Source organism: Trichechus manatus, unplaced genomic scaffold, assembly GCF_000243295.1.
Source record: "Trichechus manatus latirostris isolate Lorelei unplaced genomic scaffold, TriManLat1.0 scaffold00138, whole genome shotgun sequence".
NCBI lineage: Eukaryota > Metazoa > Chordata > Mammalia > Sirenia > Trichechidae > Trichechus > Trichechus manatus.
This window is the reverse complement of record NW_004444074.1, coordinates 3,767,372-3,791,471: the sequence shown is the minus strand read 5'-3', so window position 1 is coordinate 3,791,471 and position 24,100 is coordinate 3,767,372. Positions and strand designations below refer to the sequence as shown.

General features: G+C 45.1%; 1 protein-coding gene across 4 annotated transcripts in view; it reads right to left on the bottom strand.

The window, feature by feature from the left end:
- The window catches only part of ADAP2 (ArfGAP with dual PH domains 2), a 24,921-nt gene extending 16,158 nt beyond the window's left edge, over window positions 1–8,763 (bottom strand). For all 4 annotated transcript variants that reach the window (XM_023739648.1, XM_004385451.2, XM_023739647.1 and 1 more), the window contains exons 1-5: window positions 8,586–8,763; window positions 7,622–7,752; window positions 5,898–5,989; window positions 3,268–3,347; window positions 1,950–2,062 (exon numbers count right to left, since the gene is read on the bottom strand). In XM_023739648.1, coding sequence (XP_023595416.1) covers window positions 1,950–2,062; window positions 3,268–3,347; window positions 5,898–5,989; window positions 7,622–7,752; window positions 8,586–8,679 — 510 coding nt within the window. In that variant the 5' untranslated portion in view covers window positions 8,680–8,763. The remainder of the gene's footprint in view (window positions 1–1,949; window positions 2,063–3,267; window positions 3,348–5,897; window positions 5,990–7,621; window positions 7,753–8,585) is intronic.
- Between the last annotated feature and the right edge of the window lie 15,337 nt (window positions 8,764–24,100).

Here is a 24,100-nt window from a genome sequence, read left to right as displayed (position 1 = left end):
CTCCAAGACAGATTTGTTCGTTCTTCTGGCAGTCTACGGTATATTCAATATTCTTTGCCAACACCATAATTCAAAGGCATCAATTCTTCTTTGGTCTTTCTTTTTCATTGTCAGCTTTTGCATGCATTATGAGGTGATTGAAAACACCTTGGCTTGGGTCAGGTGCGCCTTAGTCCTCAAGGTGACATCTTTGCTTTTTAACACTTTAAAGAGGTCTTTTGCAGCAGAATTGCCTAAAGCAATATGTCATTTGATTTCTTGACTGCTGCTTCCATGGGCATTGATTGTGGATCCAGGTAAAATTAAATCTTTGACAACTTCAATATTTTCTGTATATCACAATATTGCTTACTGGTTCAGTTGTGAGGATTTTTATTCTGTTTATGTTGAGGTGTAATCCATAGTGGAATATTATTCAGCAATAAAAAAGAAAATGAAGTACTGATAGATGCTACGATACCGATGACCTTTAAAAACATTACACTAAGTCAAAGAAGCCAGTCAAAAAAGACTACATGATTCCATTTATTCAAAATGTCCAGAGTAGGCATATTTATAGAAGCAGAAAGTAGACCAGTGGTTGTCTAAGGCTAGGGGAGATAACAGATTACAGCTAATGGGTGTAGGGTTTCTTTTTGAAGTGACGAAAATATTTTAAAATTGATTGTGGTGATGGTTACACATATCTGTGAATATACTAAAAGCCACTGAATTGTACACTTTAAATGGGTGAATTGTATGGTATGTGAATTATATCTCAATAAAGCTGTTAAAAAAAATACAAAGTCTTGCTATTGCCTATAAGGCCCTCCACTATGTGACCTCATCTCCCTCCAACCTGTCCTTGCTTACCCTGCACCAGTCACCTTGGTCTTCTTGATACCTTTCAGAGTCACCAAGTACATTCCCACCTCAGGGCCAGGACTATGGCTTATGGCTGAGCAGTTTGCGTACTGCACAAAAAACCCATGGCTGAGAGGGTGAGTGAGAACTGTAGCCTGGCCTTTTTCTTGTTCAGACTGGGCCCAATGGTCTGCACCCTCCCAGAGGGACCATCTTTTCTCAATTTTCACAAAGGTATATGTGCTAACCATGGCCATTGCTCAGGGTTCACACATACTATTCCCTCTACCCTTTCTATCCTCCTCTAGATATTCACAAAACTCACTCTTCACCATTTTATTCAGTTCTCTGTTCAGATGTCATCAGAGATGCCTTCCCTGACCACTCTATGGTCTTCCCTCAGCACTCCCTCAATCCCCAACACTCTCTAACCCCTCACCCTCTTTCATTTTTCTTCATAGAACCTACTACCACCTGATACATTACATACTGATTTATGCTTTGGTTTCTGCCTGTCTCCTTCCACTTGAATGTGAACAAGAGCTTTGTTTAGTCCATCACTGTATTTTCAGTGCCTAGAACAATGTCTAGCACCTAATAGGTGCTCAACAAACATTTCTTGAGTGAATGAGTAAATGAAATAAAATCAAATGGTCATCAAAGGCCATGGACCAGTCTAGGTAGATTCTAGGTAAACAGAAGGTGTGTATTTTAGTGGGCTGCAATGATTGTATAACCAAAGAAAAGTAGCAGAATGCTGGGTTTAACTCTCATTGGCTGAGATTATCCACACGGTACAAAAAAAACAAACGAAACTGTTGCCATCGAGTCGATTTCCTACTCATAGCAACCCTATAGAACAGACTAGAACTGCCCTGTAGGGTTTCCAAGGCTGTAAATCTTTACGGGCACAGGCTGCCACATCTTTCTCCCACGGAGCGGCTGGTGGGTTCGAACGGCTGACATTTTGGTTAGCAGCCAAGTGCTTAACCATTGCACCACCAGGGCTCCTTCATCCACAAGGTACCATTGATTAAAATGTAGACCTTAGTAGGGTGAGAGCCCAGTGCTGAGGGAGGGGACCCCTCACTGGCCTGGCGTCTTACCTCTTCTTTAGTGTAGTACTTCAGGAGACCTTCTTTCGACAGGAGGACAAACCTCCTTCTCAGGAACTGCGCGTTGTCCCTTCCCCGCTTCCACAGGAACCCTTCTCGGTTACCTTGGCCAACCAAGGATGAGAAAGAATGAACACTCACCACCTTAATTAAGGTGAACACACAGCTCACTAACCTCAGGGTCTCGGGGTGGAACACACCTTTCACCTGAGCCCAAATGCCTCAAATCTAACTTGGGTATTGCAGCCGTAGGACACAGGAGTCCCAACTGAGGCCAATTTTGTGGTGCCTGATCCTTTCAGTGGGGCTACCAACAGTTTGCAGAGCCTCTTTACCTTGTCTCTTCAGGGTATCAGGCTGCCGCATAGGCCCATAAGAAGCCTAAGTACTGAGGAACTGGGCTGATACTGAAAGAGGTCTAAAGATATAAGGTCCTGACTCAACTTCACTTTGACATGAACCAAATGAAACTTTCCAGAATTTAGGAACAGCAACTGACCTTCAGGCATCTGTTGGTTTGAAGGATAGTATGTGCTCCTGGTCCTTTTCACTAGCATGGAGAGTTGAGAACTGGCTGCCTCTGGACCTCAAGAAGGTCCCTAGGTGGCACAAATAGTTTGCTCTCGGCTACTAACCTAAAGGTTGGCAGTTTGAACCTACCCAGCTGTGCTGTGGACGAAAAGGCCTGGTGATCTGTTTCTGTAAAGATTACAGCCAAGAAAACTCTATGGAGCACAGTTCTACTCTGTAACACACGGGGTTGCCATGAGTTTGCATTGACTTGATGGCAACAGGTTTGAGTTGGGTTTTTTTGGGGGGAGGGGGTGGGGGAGCCTGAAAGAGTGGTTTTGTACACTTTGCTCTCTGGGCCAGTGTCAGCCTAGATTCAGAGAAGCTGGGCAGAAACTTCAACTAGTGAAGTTGTGCCCTGCACAGAAGCAGGAAAGGCGGCTGAAATCCAGCCCACACTCCTTACCAAGCCTTGTACCCGCCCAGGGGCTACAACAGCCAAGAGCAGGGATACCTTTTTCTAATTGGTCTGCCCAGCAGGGGAATCTTTCCGCAATTTGTAAAAAGGCCCTGCAAGGACCTGAGACAAATATACTTCTCTGCTGTTCAGACCATAAAACCCCGCCAACTAATGCATTGCTAATCTTTCCAGTGGCAGAGGAACCCACGTGTTGTCCTCTGTGGCCAGAGCAAGGGCTGGAGGCATCTCTTGGTTGGACTTTGCTCCTAATACTCAGGAACTTTGTTTTCTAGAGCTCATTAGAACATAGACTTTGAAAAATGAAGAAAATAACTTTACCTGGGGGTGGGATGGTTTTCCCATCAGCCATAAACTCCTGTCTCTCATACTTAGCTCGAATCCATTGTTCCTTTAAGACCCTTAACAGAGAGAACCTTTGGTCAGCTGTGTCTGCTGCATCTTCTTCCCAGTAGTAACTTTCCAAGACCCTTGTAGCTGAGGGTAGGGGCATCACAGCAGTTGCCCTACTGCCTGCTTAGGCTATCCAGGCCTTCTTAGCCTCAGAACTATTCACATTTGGAGCCAGATAATTCTTTCCTGTGGGGGACTGTCCTGTGCTTTGTAGGATGCTTAGCAACAAGCCTGGCCTCTACCCACTTGGTGCCAGTAGCACCACCCGTCTCAAATTGTGACAACCAAAAATGCCTTTAAACCTTGCCAAATATGCTCTGGGTGGGAGTGGAGGGCAAAAATTCCCCCAGTTTAGAACCACTAGTCATTCCAACCTCAACCTCAGCCTTGGGATCAATGAGGCAGGTACCGGCTCCCCTGGGCCATCTACATTGCCTCCTACCACGGCACGTTCATAAGCTTAAGCTGGAAGGTCGAAGCGCTTCTCTCCCTGTGGCTTGTTCATGAAATCTGGGCATGCTACACTGGACAGAGCTGTGGTCTTGGGGTCAAACCACCTTGTCCCATTCTACCACTTAGCAACTGTGTGACAGGAGCAAGTTACTTAACTCTCAACTTGGGTAATATGGCAATAATATTATACCTGCCTATTCATCAGGATTGTTGAGAGGTTAAAACGTATATAAAGGACCTATTGCCATGCTCAGCACATAGTAGGTGCTCAATGCTAACCCAAAGAGGATTAATCAGGAGCCTCTCTGGGACCAAGCTAGGAGGTATAAGCCTGGGACCTGGCAAAGCCTTGCTCCCAGCTGCATGAAGGAAGCTCAGCTGAGAAGGAAGCAGTGATAAGAACTAGAGAGAGTATGAAAGACCTGATGGTGTCTGAGCCCCTCACCTGGTCCTTCCTGAGTCTGGCTCCATAGCTGTCCCTCCTGTGGCCTGATCCCCAGAACCCATAAAATCTCCTTTTGCCTAAGCTAGGTTTAAACTGAGTTTCTGTCACTTACAATCAGAAGTCCTGACTGATGCATGGCCCTCACCCCCAGGATACTGAGGAGTCACTAACCTCCCCCAGGACAGTGGGGAGAACTCTGGGCCACAGGATTAGAGCTGGAAGAGAAAATGAAGGCCAAGGGCCATCAATCCTGGTCCTGAAAGTGAGAGTTTTAGAATTGGGAGGAGGAAAATGTTAATATTCAGTTAAAAGGGGTTAAAGTACAGGGCTATTGTTGGCACCACAGCAAGTCATGTCTGTGAAGTGCTGGCAGAAATTCTAGCACATAGTAGGTGCCCATTCCTCTTCCCTTGGAGCAAAGGGCTGAGTGGCAGCAGTGAGGCAAGAAGAGACGGGCCTACTCAAGTTGAGCCCGGCACATCCCGCTGCTGGGTCAGGGACCAGGCTCACGCTGAGGGCTGGATTCAAAGTAGTATTTATGAAAAGCCTACCATGTGTCTTGTGGCATGTGAGATGCTTTACATATATTATCTCATTTAATCTTTACAACCATGCTAGGATGCAGGTATCATTATCTGCATTTCTGAGATGAGAATGCCAAGGATCAGAGAGGTTTAGTAACTTGCCCACCATTTCACAGCTATGTAGTGGTAGAACCAGGAATCAAAATTGAGGTCTTCTGAGTAGAAAGCTTATAAGCCATTCCCCCCGTGAGGCTGTGTCTGCCTAGAGGGGTGCCTTTTCCCACATTTATGCGAGGTGCTATTCAGTGGCCCTGGTGAGGAGGCTGAGTCCCTGGGAGGAAGGCTCAGGCAGTAAGTCTGCAGAGGTTCGGCGGTCACTAGGGACCAGTGTCCCACTGACCCCTCACTTCCAGGGGACTTGAATCCCTGCTGCTTCATAGTCCCCCTGTTATACTGGATTCTTCCAATGACCCAGTCAGACAAGCTAGTCCCAGCTCTGCCTCTATAAGGCTCAGGTTTCTCATCTGTATCATGAGAATAATAACAGTACTTATCTCAAAGCGTTGTTGAGAGAATTAAACAAATTAATGCACATAAACGTTTAGCACAGGGCCCATCATGTAGGTAAAGCTCGATCAAAATTAGCATCTAGTATTATTTTTTTGGTTATTATTTAGGGAGCTAGGACGCAGGCAACTGCTTTGACACCAAGCTGAGTTTAGGTGGGACAGACCTAGGCACAGCTAGGAAGTAGCTCAAACATCCTTGTTCTACTAAAATACCCGTATTTCTCTCCTCTGTCAAGCTAGCCATGATCTGCAGGCAGGCAACGAGATCATCAGAGGCAGAGGGATGGATTACAGGGAGAAAACCCCATTTCTCAGCTGTGGAAACTGAAGCCCAGAGAATAGAAGTGAAACACCAAAGCAATAGCGATAGAGTAGGGCTTAAAGCAGGTCTCCTGTCCTCCCAAACTATGTGCTCTCCTTGATGGTAGCCAGTGCTTTCCTGGGTCACCCGCTGACCAAGTCCATAGAGGAAACCACCACAGACAGAGGCACTGAAGACAGGGTAGGGGCAGGAGTGGGGGACAAGGAAGACCCCCTCCCCCAGCCCCTAAATAATCATCTACTCACAAACAGTCATTGGCCTGAGGGATATAGTAGAAAGCAGGGACTCTGGCTTCATACTTGGCCTTCACACGGAGGTTCCCATTGCGGGTCATAAACTGCAAGACAACAGCAACTTGGGTAATATGAGAACTTCAAAAAATGTGAAATGAAACCACAGTCTACTAAGAAGGCTGTCGGTCCCACTGGCTCCTAGGCTGGGTCAGAAGGCACTGACCCCAGGAGGGAGACATCCCACCAGGCTTGGTCATCCATGCTGCTGGGAAGCCTCAGCCTGAAAACTGAAGCGCAATAGTAACCATGCCCCATCTAGGCACAGCACTTTACAGTTCTCACACATTAGCTCATTGGATCCTCTCCATCATTTTAATATTACTGCCCCGATTTTAGAGATGAGGAAACTGAGGCTCAGAGAGCTTAGATGACTTGCCCAAGGTAGCCCAGCTAGTAAGTGGCAGAACTGGGATTGGAACCCAGACCTGTCTGACTCCAAAGCCCATGTTCTTTCTTCCACCCCCTCCACATACAGCCAGGACCTCCAGCAGTAGTCTCTGCAAGTCTGCAGGAGACAGATGTAGCTGGAAGATGGAATCAGTGGGTGCTGGCTCCACAGAGTACATAGGTCAAGATGATGAGTGGAGCTCTCTGGCATCTGAGAGACAGCACTCAGCAACAGTGGTAGCATATCTGGGGTGAGGAAGGGGGAAGGAATACCAGGGTTTTAAGACACATTTCTCAGGCAGAGTGAACCCTACTTTCCCGCTCCCTAGGGGCCAGTGGACTGCATCAAGGGATTTGCATGGGTTTGGGATCCTAAGAGAGCAGCGTTCAAATCCACTCTCAGCCATTCATTCTCTGCATGATGCTTTGGGCAATACTTAACCCCCTGAGCTTCAGGGACCTGACTTGTAAAATGAAAAACATCACATCTACCTGGAAAAGGAGTTACATGATGCAAATAAACTTCAGGTTTATGTACTGGTTTGCTGGTTTCCTGTCTTTCTCCTGCGCTAGAATATAAGCTCCATATGGGAAGAGACCTTGTCTTGTTCATAGCTCTCTCCCGGTATACCCAGCACACAGCAGGCTTACAGTCACTATGTGTTGCATGAGTAAATAAGGAAAGCATCTAGCCCAATGGTGCTGAGCACAGTACTTGGCAAAGGCACTCTGTAAATGCCGGCCTGCTTCCCCAGTACACCCTCAGTGAACCAGCACGGTTTAAAACTGCCTGCTCACTGAAGATTTTTCTGGCCAAAATGGTATTATCATCCAGGCTGGAAATGTTTTCCATCCCCAGAGGTCACAAGCACAAAGCTGTCCCTTCCTGGCTGGGGGAAGTGGAGGGGAACCATAAACCATGAAACAGGATACTTCTGCTCCAGTCTAGGAACCTCCTCAATAATAAAATTTTGTGCCTACATTTCATCCTTATAGGAGTCCTGTCAAGGGGTGGTGGTATCCCCAAAACAGATGTGGAAATTGAGGGGCCACAACTAGAGTCAAGTAACACAGCTTGTGAGGGTTACAACAGCTTGTAAGTAAGCAAGTGATGGAGGCAGGATTTAAACTCAGGACCTCTGTCCACAGGGTCTCTGTTTAAACTACAGCTCTAATGTTATTGCCCCTCTCTGGGCCCCAGTTTCCTCCTCTTTAGAATGGGGGGTCCTGTTCACCCACTTCAGGCCAGCTCTGCTGTCCCAAGGCTCTGCATGCACACCCCTTTTTACCTCCACAGTGCTGTCCTCCCAGAAGTCAAGTCTCACGGATTTAACTTTGCTGATGTCTGGGAAGTTGCGGTGAATGCCAGAGCAGTTCAGACAAATGAAGATTCCCAGCTTGTAAGAGGCCCAGTCGGGATCTGTGGGGCGAAAGGGCAGGAGAGAAGCTTGGCAGAGAGAAAGGCAAGGAAACTAGGGCTGGGTGGGGCGCTGAGAGGGGCAGGGTCTGGCAGGGAAGACTCTTGAACTCTTCTCTCCTGGCCTCACTTGCCTTGGGCAAACTAAGCTACCAGCATGGACCCTTCTGGTCAACCTGCCGGGCCACAGCGGAGCGGCGACCGGGATAATGATCTCGGAGGGAGTCCAGGGGATGGGGGTGAGAGCTGAGGCGGACAGGACGTGGAAGTAACAGGACTCTGGAGGAACCGAAAGGAGGGGGACGAGGGAGGGGCCGGCCCGAGGCGCCTGTTCGGGAGCTGCAGGTGGGGAAGTCTGGGTTAGGGCCCCCTTGGCCTCAGCGGGGTCGGAGCGCTGGTGGAGAGGGTATGGGGGCAGGACCCATACTGTCGTCCGGGGGCGAGGGAGGGGGACAGGACGGTCAGGGGGCCTGGGTCTGCGGTCTGGGGTCCCTCCGTGTGTGGAATGTCTGAGGGTGGGAAGTGCCTGGCTCCAAAGTGAAGACCTCAGGGACCCGAGTCCAGGTGGGTACAGTGTCTGGCGGGGAGAGGAGCAGGATGGTCAAGGCGCCCGGGTCCAGACTGGGGAAGTCAGGGGTCCGGTCCGGGTGAGCGGCGTGTTGGATCCTGAGAGGACGGTCAGGGACCCGGGTCCGCGAGTCACAGTCTGGACGGGCGGGGGTCTGGGTCCAGAGCGGGCCAGAAGGGTCTGGTCGGCGGGAAGGAGTCTGGATGGCCGGGGGTCTCGCCCGCACCGGGCCCCCGGGGCCCGGCTGTCCTAGACGCCGCGCTCTTACCCGGCGCCCCGCAGTCGGCGCAGTGCGCGTTGCCGGTGCCCGCCGTCTGCAGCAGCTCCAGCAGCCGCTTCTTGTTGCGCTCTCGGTCGCTCATGGCCGGCCCGGCGGGCTCAGCGGGGCTCAGCCCAGCAGCCCCCTGGCCCGCGGCCGCCCATGGCCGGTGCGCTCGCCCGGGTAGGTGGGGAAGAATGGAGCCAGAGCGCCTCGTGCCCGACCCCAGCGGCCGCCTGCCCCGCCCCTCCAGAACTTTCCGCCCCTCCCTCGACCAGTCCGCCCCAAGTTCGCCGACTCTGCTCCTAGCTGAGGCGGGCAAGGAGTGCGGGGAATCCCACAGGGAACCCTATGGAGAAGGGCCGGAGCGCAGGACTTCGAGTCAGTCGCAATGACCCCGGATCAAATTCTGGCCCTCAGTTTTCTCCTCTATATAAAGGGAATAACGACGTATGTCTGTGTCTCAGAGCCTTTTTGAAAATTAAACAAGAGTTTACAGCTATAGAAGTCTACATCTGTTTAGAGACGTGTTGTTGTTATTGTTGGGTGCCTTCTAGTCGACTTCCACTCAAAGTGACCCCCTGTGACAGAGTAGAACTGTACCATAGGGTTTCCTAGGCTGTAATCTTTATGGGAGCAGATTGCCAAGTCTTCCTCCTGTGCAGCAGCTGGGTGCGTTTGAACCTCCCTTTGGGTTAGCAACCAAGCACTTGCTTAATACTTGTGCCGCCAGGGCTCCTTCGCTATGTTCAAATACCACCTCCTTAGGAAGCCCTCTTTCATACACCAGCCTCAAGTAATCTTTCTAGGCTCTGATCTCCTATTACACCGATATAGGATCAGCCCATCCCTTTTGGCCCTGAGCGGTTTCTGTACTCACCTTTCATCACAGTTGTTTATATTCTTGTGTTAACCCTTCCCCCAAACACACATCTGGCCACACTAGAGAGTTCAGATGTCAGCAGTTTTATTCCTGTGTCCCTCCCAGCTCCTGGAAACAGCACCTACGCATTTTTGGAAGCTCAATAAATACTTGCATGGCTGTGTGTACCAGGAAGTGTGTCTTCAACGTGGGCACCGCTGAGCACTTTAATTTGTGAATTTCCATCACTGCGAGGTGTGGACAGGGCCTAGGTGGTCTTGAATCTGGGCATTTCACCAATTCCTGTCTCCACTCCCATTCCCCATCCCTGTCACTCCCTGACATCATGCTCAGTGACCCACAGGGCTTCTGGTAAAGCACACACTTGCCATCTGCTCTGTAGGAAAACACCAATCTATCCATATGCATATGACTTAATGCACATGGACTTTGTTTCCATCCTCATGAAACATGGATTGCAGCTGACATTCCAATTGACCTCCCCATATCCCCAGTTCAACACACACACACAGCAGCATAGTGTCGTAGAATGAACCCAGGAACGCACTTTGAATTTTGGCTCCATAACTTCCTAGCCATGTGTCCTTGGGCAAGTTCCTTCACTTCTCTGAGCCTTGGCCTCCTCATCTGTAAAATGGGGATTGCCAGACCCACCTAATATGGTCATTGAGATGCGACGGGCGCAGCACATGGCACACAAAGTTCTCAAAAAAGTGGCTCCTTCACGCATTGCTGGAGGGTAGAATGGTGCAGGCACAGTTTAGTGGTTCCCCAGAAAGTTAAACATAGAATTACTGTATGATCAAGCAATTCCACTTCTAGGTATATATCCAAGAGACTTGAAAACAGGGACCCAAACAGATAGTGTACACCAATTCTAAATAGCCCAGAGATGGAGACAACTCAGTTGTCCATCAGCAGATAGATGGATAAACAAAACGTGGTATATACACAGAATATTATTTGTAAAAAAAAATGAAATTCTTAATATATGCTATAACATGGATGAATCTTGAAAACATTGTGCTGAGTGAAATAAGTCAGACATGGAAGGACAAATGTTGTATGATCCCATTTATAGGAAATATCTAGAATAGGCAAATACGTAGAAATAAAAGTTTATTAGTGGTTACCAGGGGCAGAAGGGCAGAGGGAGAGAGGGAGTTATGGCTGAAGGCGTACTGAATTTCTGCCTGGGGGGAATGTAAACCTCCGGAAAATGGATAGTGGTGATGGTAGACAACACAGGGAATGTAATTAATGTTGCTAAATTGTACATTTAAAAATTATTAGAATGGCAAAGTTTTTGTTATATATATTTTTTACCATAATAAAATTAAAACAAACACACACACAAAACTCGGTGACTTCCTTGCTTCCCCAGGCCTCTCTGATCGGCTTCGTGGGACCATCATTTGGAATGCTGCGTGTCATTTCCCATCTCCCCCAGGGTGGAGGAGGTCAAGCTGCCAGGCCTGGGGCAGGGGGGGCATTACTAAAAATAACTAGCCATGAGGGGTCTTGACTGGGGTAGTGAGGCTTAGGCCAGGAGCAGCCTCAGAGGAACAGGAGAAAGAGCCCAGCAGGGGTCAGAGGACTGCTTACTAAACAGGCTCAAAGATGATTCATTTCCACTGCTTTAGATGAAAGAGGGGGCAGAAATAAATCTCCCAGGAGAAAGATGGGAACAGCAACTTAAGGCGTGACGGGAGTGAGGTAGGAAAGAAGAGGGGACTGGACAGGGACATACTTTCTCCTCTGCCCAATGCAGGGAAAATTGTGATGCTGGAAGTGGTTCTTGGACCATCCTTCCCCAGTCTAGGCTCCTTTGTTCCTTGAGCAGCTCTCCTTGGGCATTGTCATTGTCAGCTCCCTGGAAGTCCCACAAAAACCCACACAAGGGGAAACGTAGCATCTCATTCACTTTAGGGAGCCAAAGATTGGGAGTTTCCCTTACTTTCTCCTCTTCCCTCCCTTTCTTCTGGAGGTTTCCATTTCAACAGGGATTCAAGCCTTAAGGTGCAATTTTACACATCCTGGGTGAGGGGCGGAAATGGTATTACGGTACTTTGTTTGTGATGTGTTTTCTCTTTCTTTTCCTTTTGCAGGAGCATTTAATGGGTTATACATTGTTGTTGTTGTTAGGTGCCATTGATTCCGTTCCCACTCTTAGTGACCCTGTGTACAACAGAACAAAACACTGTCTGACCTGTGCCATCCTCACAATCATTGCTGTTTGAGCCTATTGTTGCAGCCACTGTGTCAATCCATCTTGCCAAGGTTCTTCCTATTTTTCAATGACCCTCTACTTTACCAAGTATGATATCCTTCTCTAGGGGCTGATTCCTCCTGATAACATGTCCAAAGTACATGAGACGAAGTCTCGCCATCCTTGTATAAAAGGAGCATTCTGGTTGTACTTCTTCAAAGACCAGTTTGTTTGTTCTTCTGACAGTCCATTGTGTAGTCAGTATTCTTTGCCAACACCATAATTCAAATGCATCAATTCTTCTTCAGTTTTCCTTATTCATTGTCCAGCTTTTGCATGCATATGAGGTGACTGAAAATACCATGGCTTGGGTCAGGCGCACCTTAGTCTTCAAAGTGACATCTTTGCTTTTCAACACTTTAAAGACCTCTTTTGCAACAGATTTGCCCGATGCAATGCGCCGTTTGCTTTCTTGGCTGCTGCTTCCATGGACGTTGATTGTGGATCCAAGCAAAATTAAATCTTTGACAACTTAAATATTTTCTCCATTTATCATGATGTGGCTTGTTTGTCCAGTTGTGAGGATTTTTGTTTTCTTTTTGTTGAGGTGTGATCCGTACTGAAGGTTGCAGTCTTTGCTCTTCATCAGTAAGTGCTTCAAGTCCTCTTCGCTTTCAACAAGCAAGGTTGTGTCATTTACATGTCACAGGTTGTTAATGAGCCTTCCTGCAATCCCGATGCTGTGTTCTTCTTCATATAGTCTGGCTTCCTGGACTATTTGCTAAGCATACAGATTGAATAAGTGTGGTGAAAGGATACAACCCTCACACACACCTTTCCTAATTCTAAACCACGCGGTATCCCCTTGTTCGATCTGAATGACTGCCTCTTGGTCTATGTACAGGTTCCTCATGACCACAATTAAGTGTTCTGGGATTCCCATTCTTCACAATGTTATCCATAATTTGTCATGATCCACGTAGTCAAATGCCTTTGGATAGTCAATAAAACACAGATAAATATCCTCTTGGTATTCTCTGCTTTCAGCCAAGATCCACCTGACATCAGCAGTGATACACCTTGTTCCACGTCCTCAATCTGGCTTGAATTTCTGGCGGTTCCTTGTCGATGTAACCACTTTTGAATTATCTTCAGCAAAATTTTACTTGCATGTGATATTAATGATATTGTTCCATAATTTCCACATTCTGTTGGATCACCTGTCTTTGGAATGGGCACTAATATGGATCTTTTGCTGTTGGTCGGCCAGGTAGCTGTCTTTCAAATTTCTTGGCATAGACGAGTGAGCGCTTCCAGCATTATATCCGTTTGTTGCAACATCTTTATTGGTATTCTGTCAGTTCCTGGAGGATTGTTTTTTTCCAATGCCTTTAGTGCAGCTTGGACTTCTTCCTTCAGTACCATCAGCTCTTGAGCATATACTACCTCCTGAAATGGTTGAATGTCAACCGATTCTTTTTGGCACAGTGACGCTGTGTATTCCTTCCATCTTCTTTTGATGCTTCCTGTGAATTCAATGTTTTGCTCACAAAAATCCTTCCAAATTGCAACTTGAGGTTTGAATTTTTCTTTAGTTCTTTTAGCTTGAAAAATGTTGAGCATGTTCTTCTGTTTTGATTTTCTAACTTCAGGTCTTTGTACATTTCATTATAATACTTTACTTTGTCTTCTGGAGCTGCCCTTTGAAATCTTCTGTTCAACTCTTTTACTTCAACATTTCTTACATTAGCTTTAGCTAGTCTATGTTTAAGAGCAAGTTTCAGAGTCTCTTCTGACATCCACGTTGGTCTTTTCTTTCTTTCCTATCTTTTTAATGGCCTTTTGCTTTCTTCACGTATGATGTCCTTGATGTCATTCCACAACTCATCTTGTCTTTGGTCATTAATGTTCAATGTGTCAAATCTATTCTTGAGATGGTCTCTAAATTCAGGTGGGATATACTCAAGGTTGTACTTTGGCTCTCATGGACTTGTTTTAATTTTCTTCACCTTCAACTTGAACTTGTATATGAGCAATTGATGATCTGTTCCGCAGTCAACCCCTGGCCTTGTTCTGACTTATTCAATTTCAGACTGCAGAATTTGGTAAACATCTTCAACTTCTTCATCATTGGCATTAGCGGTTGGTGCATAAATTTGAATACGAGTCGTTGTCATGGTTTGAATTATGTCTCCCAAAAAATGAGTGTATCAATTTGGCTAGGCCATGATTCCTGGTACCATGTGATTTTCCTGTATGTTGTAAACCTGCCTCTATGATGTTAATAAGGGAGGATGGGTGGCAGTTGTGTTAGTAAGGCAGGACCTGATATACAAGACTGGATTGTGTCCTGAGGCAATCTTTTGAGATATAAAAGAGAGAAGTGAGCAGAGAAAGAGGGGGACCTCATACCATCACGAAAACAGTGCCAGGAGCAGAGCTCATCCTTTGGACTGGGGTCCCTGCACCGAGAAGCTCCTAGTCCAGGGGAACACTGAAGAGAAGAAGACCGACAGAGAGAAAAAGCCTTCCCCTGGTGCTGACACACTGAATTTGGACTTTTAGCCTACTCTGACTGTGAGGAAATAAATTTCCCTTCGTTAAAACCAACCACTTGTGGTATTTCTGTTGTCGCAGCACTAGATGACTAAGACAGTCATATTAACTGGTCTTCCTTATAAGAGTATGGATGTTATCCTATCACTGACAGCATTATACTTTAGTATAGATGTTGAAATGCTCTTTTTGAGAATGAATGTGACACCATTCCTCTTCAATTTCTCATTCCTGGAACAGTAGACCATATTATTGTCCAATTCAAAATGGCCAATACCAGTCCATTTCAGCTCACTAATGCCTAGGATATCCACGTTTATGCGTTCCATTTCATTTTTGACAACTTTCAATTTTCCTAGATTCATACTTCATACATTCCATGTTCTGATTATTAATGGACGTCTGCAGCTGTTTCTTCTCACTTTGAGTCTTGCCACATCAGGAAATGAAGGTCCCGAAAGCTTGACTGCATCCACATCATTAAGGCTGACTCTAGTGCAGAACTCAAATTCTAGTGAAAAGACCAGACTTGGTGGTTTATTTGAAACTGGAGGGACCCTGGAAGACATGGCCCCCAGACTCTCTGTTAGCCCAGAACTGAAACCATTCCCGAGGCCAACTCTTCAGACAAAGATTAGACTGGGCTATTGGACATAAAATGATACTTGTGAAGAGTGTGCCTCTTAGCTCAAGTAGATTCATGAGACTAAATTGGCAGCTCCTGTCCAGAGGTGAGATGAGAAGGCAGAGAGGGTCAGGAGCAGAAAGGAGGAAATCCGGTGTGGAAAGGAGGAGTGTGTTGTCACAGTATAGGGAGAGTAACTAGGGTCACAAAACAATGTATGTGTACATTTTTGTATGAGAGACTAACTTGAATTGTAAACTTTCACTTAAAGCACAACAATAAAAAAAAAAAAAGAGAGAGAGAAAGGTCGACTCTACTTTGAGGAGGCAGCTCTTCCCCAGTCATATTTTGAGTGCCTTCCAACCTGAGGAGTTCATCTTCCAGCACTATATCAGACAATATTCTGCTGCTATTCATAAGGTGTCACTGGCCAGTTTTTTCAGAAGTACATCACCAGGTCCTTCTTCCTAGTCTGTTTTAGCCTGGAAGCTCCGCTGAAACCTGTTCACCATGGGTGACCCTGCTGGTATTTGAAATACCAGTGGCATAGCTTCCAGCATCACAGCAACACACAAGCCACCACAGTACAACAAAATGATAGACGAGTGGCGGAATGGGTTGTATAGCATCTCCCAAAGAATTCATGTCCACCTGGAACCTCAGACTGTGACCTTATTTGGAAATAGGGTCTTTGCAGATGTAATTAAGACAAGGATTGAGATGAGATTATGCTGGATTCCAGTGTGCCCTAAATCTAATGAGAGTGTCCTTATGAGAGACAGATAAGGACACACAGAGTCACAGAGAAGACTGTGATGTGAAGACGGAGGCAGATATTGGAGTTATGCAGCCACATATCAAGGAACGCCTGGGGCCACCAGAAGCCAGAAGAGGCAAGACAGGATTCTTCTCTAGAGCCTATGGTGGGACACCCTGACTTCAGGCCTCTTGCCTCCATAACTGTGAGACAATAAATTTCCGTTGTTTTAAGCCACCCAGTTTGTGGTACTGTGTTACGGCAGCCCTGGGAACAATTATTTTGTGGTTTACGGAGGGCTTTCACACATTCGATGTCAGCCCTCTGAGGGCTGCCCCTTATCATGCTATTTTTTTGGTATGTGAATATTTGTAACAGCTTTATTTGTAACAGCCAAAAACTGCAAACAACCCAAATGTCCATCAACAATTAAGTAGGTAAATGAATTATGAAGTATCTACAAATCCAATGCTACCTAGCAATAAAAAGAAATGAAGGGTGGGTTTAACTTTAGAAACCCACCATATTAATGTAATATGGATATAATTCACCATATTAATGATTAAGGGGGTAAAAAGAATTATTATCATAAATTAAGAAAATCCTCTTTTAAAATTCAATATCATTCTAAGCATTTTTTAAAAAAGTAACCAACTAGGGAAGAGAAAGACACTGCCGTAATCTGATAAATGGTATCTTCAAACAAAAACCTACAGCAAACAGAACACTTAATGATGAGAAGTCAGCAGTGTTTCCGTTTTAAGTCAGAAACAAGCCAAGGCTGCCAACCGCTACTTCTAGTCAACATTGAACCAAGGGGCTAGCTGACACAATCAGAAATAAAATGCATTTTAGTTAGCAACCAAGGGCTTTAACCACTGGGTCACCAGGGCTCCTAGTGGAAAGGAAAACGTGACTTTTATTATTCATGTTGTTGTGGCTTGCTGGGGAGTCAATTCTGAGTCACGGCGACCCTATATGACAGGGTAGAACTGCCCCATAGGGTTTCCTAGGCTGTAATCTTTAGGGGAGCAGATTGCCAGGTCTGTTTTCTCCTGTCATGCCATTTTGCAGTAGAGAAAACTGAGCCTCAGAGGAGTTAAGTTACCCAAGGTCATGAAACCAAATAAGGAGTGGAACAGGGGCCTAAATCCAGGTCTCCTGCGGTGGTGTCAGGCAGTCCCAGGATATTTCATGGGCCTCCACAGGACAGTGGTTGCCTCCAGCCACAGGTCAGGCCTGCTCTCCTTTAGTCCTCTCATCTTGGGTATTTGACATGACAAAAGTTGAGCTCAGCTTCTGTGTTTGGGAACCAGAAACTTCTCCTAGAGGAAGAGCGCTATGTTAAAGGTTGTTGTGACTGAGGCAGATGCTGAACACTGTTTTCAGGGGACCAGAGTCTGAGAGGCAGTCCATACAGCAGCTGCTGGGATGAGAGATATACAACAGAGATTTAAAATTGTATGAAAAATATAGTCCCAATCATGTTACAATATGCATAAAAGACCAGAAGGAAATTCACAAAAATGTTAATGATGGTTAGTAGTAGGACTATTAAAAGCATAGTACTAGGTTGAACTGACAATATGGCTTTTTTTTTATCATCAACTTCATATGGTTCTATGTAACATACTGGGGAAAGGGGCCCAAGATAAACCTGGATTTGAATCCCAGCTCCGGTGCTAAGCTAAGTGTGCATCATCTCAGTTGTCAAACCTTCGACAAGTTTACTTAACCTTTCTTTGGGCCCTGGGACAGTCTGGGCCTGGGATAGACTGTCCTCTGTAAATAAATCTCCCAGGGTCCTTCAGAGTTCAAACATCCAATCCTGCTGTCAAGAACACTGTTTCTTACCAGCCAGCTGAGCCACTGCAGGACTGGAAGGAAGCCTCCAACCACATTCCCAGCCCAGATGGGACAGGCTCAAGGACCCCAGGGAATAGACTACAACCCTTTAAAAAATGTAAATAATTATGTTTACTAAATTCAGGATAGAAAAAAAAGGATACTTACGGGACATTCGGAAAATAGAGTAAAGAAGAAAGAAATAATTACCCACAATTACGGCCACGATGTATCATGGATTGCTGTATGTCAGATTCCTCACATACGTTATTTCATTTAATGTTCACCACAACCCTGAGGTACGGGCTATTTTTATGCCCATTTTACAGATGAAGAAACTGAGGCCAAGAGAGAGGTTAGGTAAACTTGTCCAAGATTTGACAACTGAGATGAATGTATGCTTAGTGCAAGAGCTGGAATTCAAATCCAAGTTTATCTTGAGCCCCGTTACATTGAACCGTATGAAATTTATAAAAAAAAAAAAAAAAGCCATGTTGCGCAGTTCAACCCAGTACTATGCTTTTAACAAGTCCCACTACCAATCTACTACGTCTCACATACTTTGGACATGTTATCAGCAGGAATTAGTCCCTAGAGAAAAGGACATCATGCTTGGTAAAGTAGAGGGTCAGCAAAAAAGAGGAAGACCCTCAACGAGATGGATTAAAACAGTGGCTGCAACAATGGGCTCAAGCATAGCAACGATTGTGAGGATGGCGCAGGACCGGATAGTGTTTCGTTCTGTTGAACATAGGGTCACTGTGAGTCGGAACTGACTTGACAGCACCTAACAACAACACTACCAATCATCATTAACATTTTTGTGAATTTCCTTCTTGTCTTTTATGCATATTGTAATATGATTGGGACTATATTTCACATACAATTTTATATCTGTTTTGCATTTTCTGTACATTAGCCTTTTAACATACTATATATGCTTCATGACATCATTTTAATGATTATGTAACATTCCATGGATAAATATGCATATATTTCCTTGTTGTTGGACATATAGATTATGGCTGATTTTTTGCTGTTGTACATAATGCTGTGATGGGTATCTGCAGTGTACTGAATTGCTTTAATATAGCCCTTCTAGCCATGGTCTTGTGACTGCCACAAAATGATTAGGTGGGACTATGCAAATAGGAGACCTGATGGCACAGTGATTAGGCACTCAGATGCTAACTGAAAGGTTGGCGGTTCAAACTCACCTGCCACTCCACGGGAGAAAGATGTGGTAGTCTGCTTCTATAAAGATTCACAGGCTTGGAAACTCTATGGGGCATTTCTACTCTGCCCAACAGGGTTGCTATGAGTTGGAATCAACTCAACGGCAATGAGTATGAAAATGAGATACTTGTGGCTCACCAAGAGGATTGGACAGCCTGCTAATAATGAAAATAAAGTGCCCCCTTATGTGTGGGGGGGATTATGCAAATAAGGTGCATGGAATCCTTGTAGGGGATTGGTCAGTTTTGCCAGAGAGAGAGAAGGGGATCTTACTACCATCAGGAAGAGCTGGGAACACAGCGTATCTTTTGGATCCAGGGTTCCTGCCCTGAGAACCTCCTAGACCCGGGAGAGAGAGAGCAGTAACACTGTAGGCAGCAGCAGCGTGAGACAGCAGGAACCAGGAGACAGGTGCAAGACGGCACAGTGGGCTTCCCAGCCCACAGAGCGAAAGAGCTGAGTACCTTTGGACAGGAGGCTTCCTGGTGGAGTAGGGTGTCTCCAGGCACCTACCTGTGGAGCTAAAGAACTTTGTAACACTTGCCTGAGCAGGGCAAAGGCCAGGGCTGAGAGAAGCCTGTCCTGAGGGGGCATGCACAGCAGAGAGAAGGGCCTGCTTGCACGGCCAAGAGTAGTTGACAGGGCTGTCCTGCACTGAAGAAGGGAGGGATGTGCTCTCCACCTCGAGGGAGCCTTGCAGACTTTGCCTACATGCCTCCTGAACCTGATCCTGACTTGTAGTCTATTGACTCGGATCCCAAGTTGTATCTGTTACTTCCCTAATAAACCCCCTAACTGTGGGTACAGTCTGTGGCCGTTGCCAACAATTATCAAACTCAGCAGAGAAGCAGAGAATGCCGAGGGAGGGACAGCTAATGTCATAACGGGTAAAAATGTTGGAGAGAGGAGGTGTGCCTGACCTTCACCTCACAGGAGTCAGCTTTGGGCTGATGCTGAACTTGATTCTCCTTCCCCCTCCTGAAGTTAGAGGAGGTCAGATGCCACACCATTTTTATAGTATGTATCTTTGTGCCCAAAGCTTTGTCCATCTTTAAAACTGTATTTTCAAGCACCACACCCGTTGCCATTGAGTCGATTCCGATTCATAGTGACCCTATAGGACAGGGTAGAACTGTCCCATATGGTTTCCAAGGCTGTAAATCTTTACAGAAGCAGACTACCACATCTTTCTCCCACAGAGCAGCTGGTAGGTTTGAACTGCCAATCTTTGGGTTAGCAGCTGAGCACTTAACCATTGCACCACTGGGGCCCAGTCAGTGTGTTCCCCAGCTTCTCGCCTAGTGCCTACCACATAACAGGGATTCAGTAAGTATTTGTTAAGTAAATGAAGAAATAGCAGTAAAAATAATCAACAGTAAAGTGAGATAACTTAGGGGAAAGAAATAACAGGTAGGCAAGTGAAACAACTGAAAATCATGATGAATCTGATGGAGTTTACCCTACGTATTTCTATGCTGAGTATCACTTTGCCTTCAACAGCAGGAACCAACTCAGAGCCCACAGGGACTGCCCATTACAATACTGTCAAAGTATTCATTCATTCATTAAGTATTAATGGGTGCCTACTGTGTGCCAAGGAGTTCCTGGGTGGCGCAAATTGTTAAGCACTCAACTACTAACTGAAAGGTTGGCAGTTCCAACCCAGCCAGAGGCACCTTGGAAGAAAGGCCTGGAAATATGCTTCTGAAAGGTCACAGCCTTGAAAACCCTACGGAGTGCAGTTCTACTCTGCACACGTGGGGTTGCCATGAGTCGGAATGGACTCCATGGCAACTGGTTTTGTTTTGTATCACTTTACTATGTGCGAGGCACTGTTATGGTTGCTGGGAATATGGCTATACACAAAACAAAATTTCCTGGCTTCACGGAGCTTACTTCATGGGCGGGAGAGAGAAAATAAACAGAGAAACAAATATACATCTATACGGTATGGTGCCAGACAGCAGTTAGTGCTGTAAAGAAAAACAGAGTAAAGGGATAGAGAGGAATGGAAGACACTATTTTAGATAGAGTGGGCAAGAAAGCCGTTTCTAAGGAGGCGACATTTAAGCAAGGATCTGAAGGAAGATTTGAGTCACCCCTCATCTATCTGAGAGCAGGGTGTCTCAGGGGAATAGAACAGGGAGCACAAAGGTCCTGGAATGGTAATGTGCTTGCTATGTGCTTTGTCTCCCACCTTTGAGCACAGAGCTGTTCAACTCCATGCCTCCGTGCCTGGTCAGGCAGCTCCCTCTTCTACTCCACCTCCCCTTCTCTACCTCACCCACCTGCCCGGCCCCCAGGGGTCTAGCAAACTCCTGCTTCCATGCCTAAATTCAAATCTCACTTCTTACAGCTAGCTCTCACTGCCCTCACCTGTGTTCCCACAATGCTCATATTTCTATCACAGTAATGATCACACTGTACTATAGTTGTTTATTTACCTGTGTTTGTCCCAGTCAACAATGAGTTCATTAAGAACAAATTGTCTTATTCATCTTTGTACCTTTGGTGCCTAGCAAGCACTGGGTCTGACACACAGTAGGTGCTCAGAAAATGTTGGTTGATCTACTTATATGAAATATCCAGAATAGGCAAATCCATACAGACAGAACACAGATTAGTGGTCACCAGGCGCTGGAGGGATGGGGAGAGAGAAAATGACTGCTTAATGGGCAGGGCGTTTCCTTTCGGGTGATGAAAATATTCTGCAACTAGATAGTGGTGATGGTTGCACAACATTGTGAGCGTACTAAATGCCACTGAATTGTACACTTAAAAATGGTTAAAATGGTGAATTCTATGGAATGTGAATTTTACCACAATAATAAAAAAAAAAAAGTTGGTTGAATTGAATAGAGTTGAAAGCTTATGGGAGTTTGCATTCCAAATAAACTACAACAGCCAACAGAGATTCAGATCAGTTGTGAAATCCCAAGAGCCAGAAAATAAATCCTGAATAGACACAGGATAATCGAGACTGTTCACATCTTATATCATTACCTGGAGCAATGGGAAGTTAGTCATAGCTACAAGTGGAGGGATTAGGGTGACATCTATTGGAAATTTGATTTGAAGACTGGGATTCTCCCCTATTGGAGAGTTTTAAAATCCAAAACTTCTCTCAGACTGAGATTAGGAGGATCAATTATCTTTCTGCCACGAAATATCACTGAGGGTGGGAGGTAGGGCAGTCAAAGACGTCAGTGTGCTCCCTGCCCTGAATGATCTATCCAGGAATCAGCAGCCCTTTCTCGAGAATCCCAGCTGCACTGAGGAAGTGAATCATCTTAGGGACTAAATTAAGTAGATTATATCACTAAATAAACATTTGAACCTTATATGATGCATATCTAACTCAAAAATAATTTGGAGAATTAAACATTTAAATAAACTTTTATTTAAGTTTAATAACATATCTACAGAAACGTACACAAATCATAAAAGTACAGCTTGATGAATTTTTACAAAGTGAACACGAGTGTTTACCTAACACTCAGACTTAAAAAAACAAAAGCATAACCAGCATCCCAGAAAGCCTCCCATCCCCACTCCAGTCGCTAACTCCCAAAGATAACCACTATCCTGTTTCTTATCACTATAGATTAGTTCTGTTTGGTTTTGTACTTTATAAAAGCATCTGGCTTCTTTCACTCAACATTATCCTTTGAGATTCAACCATGTTGCTATGTATAGTTAAAGGTTTTTTGTTCAACAAATAAATCCACAATCCCAATGCAAATCGTGCTGCTGTGAACATTCTTATATTAGGTTGAACCGTGTGGAAATGCCATTTTGGTAAATCAACAATGGTCAAACATTGATAATTTTATACATATAGTTCAACCTATTACATGTCTTTTAGTGAATATATCCTCGCATTTCTGTGGGATATATATCCAGGAGTGGGATTGTTGGGTAATATGTACACATATGATCAGCCGTAGTAGATACTACCTGTGATAGTTACGGTTGTGTGTCAACTTTGCTGGGCCATGATTCTCAGTGGTTTGGCAGTTATGTAATGATGTAGTTTGGCAGTTATGTGATGATGTAGTTATCCTCCACTCTGTGATATAATGTAATCACTTTCATGATGTGATCAGCCAATCAGTTGTAAGGAGAGTCTCCTCCGGGGTGTGGCCTGCATCCAATATATGAACTTTCTGGCAAAGCTCAGTGGCTTTTGCTCGCTCTGGATCCTGCATCTGGCTTGTCATCATTTCACCTTGGGTTCTTGAAACTTGAGCCAGGAGCCAGCCATATTGCCTGCTGATCTTGGGATCTGTCGGCCTCCACAGCCTGTGAACCAGCAGCCTGCTGTCTGATCTGCTGATCTTGAATTCATCAGCCCCTGCAGCTATGTGAATTGCCAGCCTCTAAAACCATATGAGCCATTTCCTTGAGTTAAATCCCTCTCTGTCTTTATTGATATGTATGGAGCCCTGGTGGTGCAGTGGTTAAGAACTCAGCTGCTAACCAAAATGTTGGCAGTTCGAATCCACTAGCTGCTCCTTGGAAACCCTCTGAGGCAGTTCTACTCTGTCTCATAGGGTTGCTACGAGTCACAATCAACTGGATGGCAATGGATTTTATGCATATATATAAACCAGTGTATATACTCTTCACTGGTTTTGCTTCTCTAGAGAACCCAGACTAAGACACTGCCAAAGAGTTTTCCAAAGCGATTCTACCAATTCCTACTTCCATCAGCTTGTATGAGAGTTCCAGTTGTTCCACATCTTGCCAATACTCTGATCTATTGATATTGTCTGTCTTTTTTTCATTTTAGCTATTCTGATGGGTGCGTAGTGGTATCACAATGTAGTTTTAATTTGCAATTCTCTGATGACTAATAAAGATGAGCCCATTTCATATGTTTATTGGCAATGAAAATATCCTGTTTAGGTGAGGGACCTATTCAGGTCTTTTGCCCATCTTTTGATTGGGTTACCAGCCTTTTTCTTATTGTAGTTTTGTTTTATGCATTCTAGATACAAGATCTTTGTCAATTATATAAATTGCAAATATCTTCTTTCACTCTGTAGCTTCCCTTTTACTCTCCCAAAGGTATCTTTTAATGAACAGATATTCTTAACTTTAACGAGGTTCAATTTATCTATTTTTTCCTTATCCTTAGCACTTTTGATGTCCAGTTTAAGAAATGTTTGCCTACCCCAAGATCATGAAGTTATGGAGAATTAACTTTTTTTTTAAATTGTACTTCAGGTGAAGGCTTACAAAACAAATAGTAATACACATATTGTTTTATGACATTGGTTAACAACCCCACAACATGTCAACCCTCTCCCTTCTAGACCTTTTTTTTTTTTGGTGAAAATACACATAGCCAAAGATACACCATTTCAAAAATTTCTACATGCACAGTTCAGTGACATTGACTACGCTCTTC